Raw genomic sequence first — 7,552 nt, forward strand, 5'->3', positions numbered from 1 at the left:
TGAAAAATAGAAGATGGGAAAGAAAACAATGGGGATTAAATAACATTTCCCACGTTTTATGAGCTTCATGTTTTCCAAAATCTGAGATTCATTCAGTACGTATCAAAACAAAGCAAGTGAGAAAATCATCATTTGGTTTCTACTTTCTACCGGTCAAGCTGGAATCTTGTCTACGATTATGATCCTCTCGACAACCTTATTATTATAACAATGACTACGAGAAACCATGATCTTACTATCGGATTCTAGCCCATTCATTGCCGTCTTGAGTGACCGGTGTTACAGCTTTCTCCCATGTAAGATTAATGCACCATTTTTCTTTTTCGCTTTTGTCCAAGGAAACTTTATGTGAAATCTATAATCTATAATTATAGCATTTGGAAGTAATGATCATATAATTATGATATCTACGAGTTTATCATATGTCAACATTTTAGTTACCTGTGCAATTGTCTCCATTGTTGAGTCCGTCATACACAGCTTTAATTATATTGTTTTCCATTGGTTAATAACACATTTTTAGATTGAACTAGACTCCTAAATGATCAAAGGATGACCCATTTTGAGCTTAAATGAAATTATAAGCTTTGAATCTTATGATCTGGGTCGCTTGTGCCTAAGGCTCTTATGGTTGGTGCATGTTTGCGTGTGTGAGAGGGGAGTAATTACATGAAGAAATAGTATGGAGATACAAGAACATGAAACCTTTTTTGTATAAGCCGAAAGCATATGACTGACTCAGAAATCCATACACAAAGACTGTATGAGAGGACAAGATGAAACACCAATTGAGACATCCACACCAAACCCACTAAGTTTCCCCACTTACAGACAATAATATATGGGGCAAAAATTAGACATTTTCCCACATCTCCTGTAACATCAACTTCAGAAAAAAGCTCTAAATACATAGATTAACATGTTGCATACATCATCTTGCACCAGGGTTCTCTGTAATTCTCGAAAAAATCACAGTAACCCTTTCCCCAATTCCCTCTTTTAACTGCGTCTCCTTCCTTCAACCACATAATTGAAGCATTCAGTTTCACATTCAAAACTACAAGAGTGACATAGGACAAGCAACAACAGTCAAAGTTGGATACATGCATGAACTCTCTTATTCCCTGGGTGGGAATGGAAACCAAGACGGTAAAATGATGGTGTATCTGCAAGTTTTCTTCTCTTTCTTTGTCATGACCCTGAGAAACGATATACCATTTCTTTCCTAGAAGACCAAGTGACAAGAATCAGCGTTTCTGTTGTGATTACTCATTTGTACCATCAAAGCTCCCCATTGCGTTTGCCCGCTTTTTCTCCCTCCAATTCTCACCCCATACTTTTGCCTCTGCCACAGCCCGCTCTCTATCTAAATCACGGTTCCTTGGAGTTTCCCTCACTCTCCCAGTAGTTACAGGGCTATCTCTCTGAGATTCCTGTCGCTCTAAATCATCCACACCCCATTTTCTCCCAGATCCACCACCAGTCTCATTTCTGCCCAAGTCTACACCGTTACTCAATTCCCTAACATGGTCCCGCTTCCTGTAATCAGGAGAATTTTTATGGGTGGAAGGTGAACCATGCCTCCCAACAAGTCCATGCTCATCAGGGCTATCTAGCCCATCTCCCATATTCCTTCGGTCATCCCTACTTCTAGGAGTAGATGGACCAACTCTGTTACTCAGATTGCCGGCTGCATTTGGGTCATAGGTTTGGGAGGCTAAATATGTAAGTGCAGTCACAACATCACCAATAAGAGGTCTTGTAGCAGCTTGTTCCTGCAAACACATGGCTGCAACTGCAAGAGCTTGGTAAAGTCCTCGCATTGGATAGCGACCTTGCAATAAAGGGTCAGCCATCTTGGGAAACTTCCTGCGATCCTTGAAGAGTGGTCGTGCCTACAAGTCCATACCCCACAAATAAAGAAGAAAGAAAAAAGAGAAACCTCGTTTCAGGTTCATTTAGTGACACATCTAAGAAATAAAACCGCAATATTGAAAGATATCTCCTACACAAAAATCAAAATAAGAATGAAGACAATACTTACCCACGCAACAAGATTATGCTCCCCATGAGCCCGTGTATTATCAATAGCCTTGCGCCCTGTGATCAACTCAAGAAACACAACTCCAAAACTGTACACATCAGACTTTAAAGTGAGTTGGCCGGTCATAGCATATTCTGGTGCACAATAACCATATGTACCCATCACTCGAGTGGATACATGGGTTTTGTCACCAACAGGACCCAACTTTGCAAGCCCAAAATCAGATAACTTAGGGTGATAGCCCTCATCAAGGAGAATATTTGATGATTTTAAGTCCCTATATATAACAGGAGGGTTTGCTTTATCATGTAGGTATTCTAACCCCTTAGCTGCACCAGCCGCAATCTTCATCCGTGTATTCCAGTCCAATGGTTCTTTGTCTGGTGGTAGATCTGAAAACAGATTATGAATAAGAAATCAAGATGGTTTGCAAAAATAGAAAAGTGTAATCCAGACTTCAGATCTGCACTAGCAATCAGATAAGATAGAGGTTGAACGTTAGTCATTCAAGAAAGTACTGCCAAAATGAAGTACAAATAGATAATGCCAGAACATATTTAAAAAAATTTAGGAAGTTAGAATTTATAAAGAAATATCAATTGAAGAATCAATTTCACTTGAAAAGACTAGCAAATAAGTATAATTCAATTTAGAAGATGAGTAGTTGCATTCGAATTGCTTTCTATGGAGTAGATTGTGATAGAGTTATTCCAAATCAATATCCCATATCTAGACACATGCTTGCTCAAGTGGTTATATGTGAATCTTTTATTTCCATTCTCAAAATAACAAAAGTGTTTCAGAACACATCAAAATTCATTTAAATATTTAGTCTACGATGATGAACAGACGGGCTATTGGAAGATTATCCTTGTGATTCAGATGCAACATTTCCAGATTTACCAAGATGTATAAGTAGCTGACCATCTGCAACACAGTGAAACCTTTAATGAATCATATGAGTAGTTGTGTGCATTTGCATGTTCATAACATCCATCTTACAACCTTAGACATTCTTTCACGAAGTTGCAGTGAAGATAAAGAACCTTTTTTGGATAGAGAAAGAATAAAAGAACCAGTAGCCCTCAATTTGATCAAGTAGACATCTCCAGGTAAACATATTAATCACAATGAGATTTAGCATTATGGGCATTTTGTCCTTGTTTTTGTGGACAGTTGGCTTGGCAGTTTTGTGTATCTCCTTATATTGTTTAAAAGTTCAATTTGTTTCTCAGCAAAAATATATGCTTCTTCATGAGACATTACTAGCAGGCTAGCTCAAATCTTTGGAGACAAATATAAGTTCTTTCCTAAGATATTCTTACAGCAAGTACCTAAGGTTTGCTACCTAAAGCTCCTCTCTAATCTATAAGGTGAAAATTTGTGTCATTCATCAGGCATTGAGAAGTGCAACTTAGATTTTTTTTTTTTTTTTTCTCCCTAATACATATTTGCTAAAAGGAGGAAAAAGTCAGAGGCATCTCAATGGATTAGAATATAAGTTCAGAGAGTCAAGCAAATGAGAAAGAGATAGACATAAAGAACAGATGACAAGTTTTGTCATGACCCTTGAGCAAGACTTGACTCCAAGCCAAACTTAGAGAGCTCGAGTTTGCTCTAATCATCTTTGAATCAAAGCTTTCGAAACATTGAACATAATAGTTAATGGAGTAGGGAATTAAGGGAGAGTTGCCACCAAAGCAAAGAGAATTTGAATATTCTCAAATTTTAATAAATTCTCTATCCTTACCATTACCATATTGTAGCCCTTCATTTCAGGACTAGGAGAAAAAGAAAAAAGTTACCCTAAAACAAAAGATTTCTTATATGGTCAATTGCAGACCAAAATCTCAAACAAAAAGAAACTTAGTAATTTGAAAAAGTAAAATCAAATAGATCTTCAGAATGTAATCCAGATATGACTAGATTTCCTTGAATAAACCTAAAGCTTGACTCATTGACAGTGAACCACACATCTGATGGTATTCTAAAATAATGAGTAATGAGAAGGTTTGTTTGATTGCATTAATCCTCTCTTGTTGGGAAAACTGGACCTTGATTTTTTTTCCCCCTTACATTAAATCAATGGTCTGCATCTTTGACCTCTGCCCGGCAGAATTCAGCTCTCATTTGCATTATTATTTCAAACACTCAACACAAACTTTGAACAAATATTAACATTCTTTAAAAAAATAATAGGAGCAAATCACACAAAAGATTCTGACAAGGAGACAAAAGAACAAGGATGAAAAAAAATATAATTAGTAATCGAAGAAAAAGGAGAAGTTTTGGGAGTTAGGAGAGAGAAAGATAAAGAGATAAACATATACATAAGGAAATTAGGAAAGGTATAAAACAGGAAACGCATAAGGGTAAAGAGGAGGAGAAGAAAAAGAGATTCTCGACTCTCTCTTTCCTCTCTATCTTCTCTCTGTAAGACAACGTAAAGAAAGATACATTAGGTTCACCTAAAGTGTCAAATCTTTGTCATTCATGTTTCACTAAAATCTTGAAAGGAGTCCAAAGAAATTAAACTAATTCAGTTAAATCAATTTAGAATTAAGGTAGACATTAGATGCTAATTGCAAAAACATGGTTCTAATACTATTATCAAGGTTGTTCATTTCAATGGTTTCTAGCTTCTATGGTAACCAAAGCAAAAAAGAGATTTCAAGTGAATTTGTTGCTCAGAATTCAATTAATACGATTAGGGCTCTACAAATCCACTATTTCCAAATGGTAGATGAAAGTGTACTGCAGGACATCTAGAAAAATGATGTTTCCACCTGTACTTATAGACACTTTAAATATCCGACTGATAAACTCATGTTGTGACAAAGGAATAACATTACTATTGTAGCATCTGTGAAGATTGTTAAATCCATACATCCAATTAGGAAATGTATCATGAAAGGACTTAAGTAACCATCCCAACCATGTAGTTAATTGTTCCTATTTCCATGCCAAAAAATTAAATTCCCTGTGATATAAAATGGCAGCATAAAGGCACTAGGTACAAGATGTTTCTTACTGTAATGAGTATAACTAACCGTGTAGATGATCTTCCAATGATCCCAAGGGCATGAATTCATAAACAAGGAGACGTTGATCCCCATCGGCACAATAACCAATCAAATTGACAAGGTTTGGGTGGTGTAAAAGGCTAAGCATCAAAACTTCCACCAAAAATTCTCTATTTCCTTGAAGGCCATTCCGGTCAAGCTGTTTGACAGCGACTACCTGAGAAAATAGTCATTCAATGCAACTAAAAATCATCAAAGAAGAGATGGCCTTTACTAATGGACACTTATGACAACAGAACCCATAATAGTTAGTAAAATGTCTTAAAGGGTGAAAACTTAATCAAGGACATTGTCTATCTGAAAAACAATGGCAAATGACAACAAGGCAACTAGGTCATGTCAAACATTATATATTAAGGACATCCAGTCCAAGGTTACCTGTCCTGTGCTTTCCAAGCGGCCCTTGTAAACTCGTCCAAAACCGCCTTCACCCAATAGACATTCTGGTCTAAAGTTTTTAGTGGCAGCAGCAAGCTCTCTAAATGTAAATGTTTGTGCAGCAATATTTGCAGTTGGTTCCTTAGGAACTACTGGTTCCTTCTTAGGATCAGAACCACTCCGAGATTTTGATTTGTCTATGTGAAGAAGTGAAATGAGAAAGAACAAAGAGTCAAATTTTAGCTAAGTGCATCAAATTTATAAGAGTGGTTAACCAAATGGCACTATCTTAAATTTAAGTTACAAATGCATACACATAAATCACATAACAAGGAACATTTCTTACACAGCCAAAAAAATCATGTAACATAATACAAAATCCCATATTACCTAATATGAGAATAAACTAAGCTTGTCTTTCTCTGTATAAATTTTACAAGAATAACAGAATTTCTAATGAAAATAACAATTTAAAAGTATAGCATAACACTAGATACTGCATTTTACATCTTTTTTTATAAAAGCGTCAAACGTTCTCAGTGGAAATGTTTGGTACCTTTTTTGTCTACAATATAACTTCTTTAACGTTCGAAATTTCCACTTTATATACAGTTATTAGCAGTCATTCTGCACTAATCTTGAAACATTGATATGAACAGATAAGATAATCATTTGAAAACTAGACAATTCGAGCTCCAAAAACTAAGAACAGATCTCCAAAATAAATTCCCAGCACCACTCTATTAGCTTGAAAATAAACAATATCATCAACCATAAAATCCACAATACCAAGTCGTCTAAAACTCCAAACTACTAAAAGCTTGAACACCCTAAATTCAGCCCACAAAAGTATGCATCAGATCACAGTAAAACAAATACTAGTAGCAAATATAACCCTAAACACTTAAAACAAAACCAAAAAAACCAAAAAAAGACAAAAAATTCAGATGCGGAGTGCCAATCCAAAACAAATAAACCCATAAACAGTATACTACCAAAACAAACTAAAAAGTAACAAAATTAAACTGAACTAACTCATTAACATGATGAGACGAGCAATTGAGCCATCTTTAGTTGAATCCTTCTTTCAGTCCTTTACTCCAGTATCAGCTTCCTTGTTGGATGATCCAAAACAAGGAAAACACCGACCCAATCAAATCCAAACAAATCAATTAAAAATTTAACAAAGTTTCAAACTTTGATACAACCAAAAACCTCTTTCAACTATCACTCACTTTCAGCATCCCTCTTTATAAAAAAAAAATTAATAATAATACTAAAAAACATCTCAAGAATTGCCCATCAGATCACTCTCTTCCAAAGTTCTTATCTTCTATGATCTTGAGTGCATTAAAGACAAGATCGAGACCAAAAAAGCAGATCAACAAATCGAAGAAAATCTGTGTTGTTGTGTGGTGTGGTGTGCAAGCAGAGAAGGTAAAGAAAAGAAAAGGAACCAAAAAAAAAAAAAAAGGAAATGAATAAATTATTAATTAATTAACAAAATAAACCATATTTTAAAGGGGTTAAAGTTTAATGTCAATATATTCTTAAAATTATTGTTTTATGATAGGATAAATACTTATAGCCTTTAGTATTTCAATTTTTACTGTTTAACCCTCTGAGTTTCCTTAATTTACCATCGTAATAATCATCATCACGGTCGGATCTGGGTCCCACCCAGGGATGTGCTTCCACACTTGTGAGGACATTCTTAACACATGCTTAATACTATTAAAGGAGGAGGGACGGGGCGTGATTCCCTATGGTTGCTGTTGTTATTTTCTCCGCGATGGGATCCAACCGTCGGATGAGATGATGATCATTGAAAAACTTCAAAAGGCGTGACGTCACTATGTTGATCCAACCAACATCTTTCAAAGTCAAATACTTACCCACTGTTACTCTACAAACTTAATTTAAAACAACATACTGTACTAACCAATTCCCCCACTTGCTATTATTTAATTAATACTAATCATATATATATATATATTTTTTTTTTTCGATTTCTTTTTTATTTTTCTCATCAAGGTTATAAAGCTTT

General features: G+C 35.4%; 1 protein-coding gene across 1 annotated transcript; it reads right to left on the bottom strand.

The window, feature by feature from the left end:
• Positions 1-683: 683 nt before the first annotated feature.
• LOC116132806 (serine/threonine-protein kinase PBL27) lies at positions 684-6,658 on the bottom strand (the record flags this gene model as incomplete). Its single annotated transcript, XM_031418474.1, has 5 exons — positions 684-1,895; positions 2,045-2,436; positions 5,095-5,284; positions 5,506-5,748; positions 6,605-6,658. Coding segments are annotated over 5 exons (1,509 nt in total), but the record flags the coding sequence as incomplete, so codon positions are not given.
• Between the last annotated feature and the right edge of the window lie 894 nt (positions 6,659-7,552).

Source organism: Pistacia vera, unplaced genomic scaffold (assembly GCF_008641045.1).
Source record: "Pistacia vera cultivar Batoury unplaced genomic scaffold, PisVer_v2 Contig260, whole genome shotgun sequence".
NCBI classification, from domain to species: Eukaryota; Viridiplantae; Streptophyta; class Magnoliopsida; order Sapindales; family Anacardiaceae; genus Pistacia; species Pistacia vera.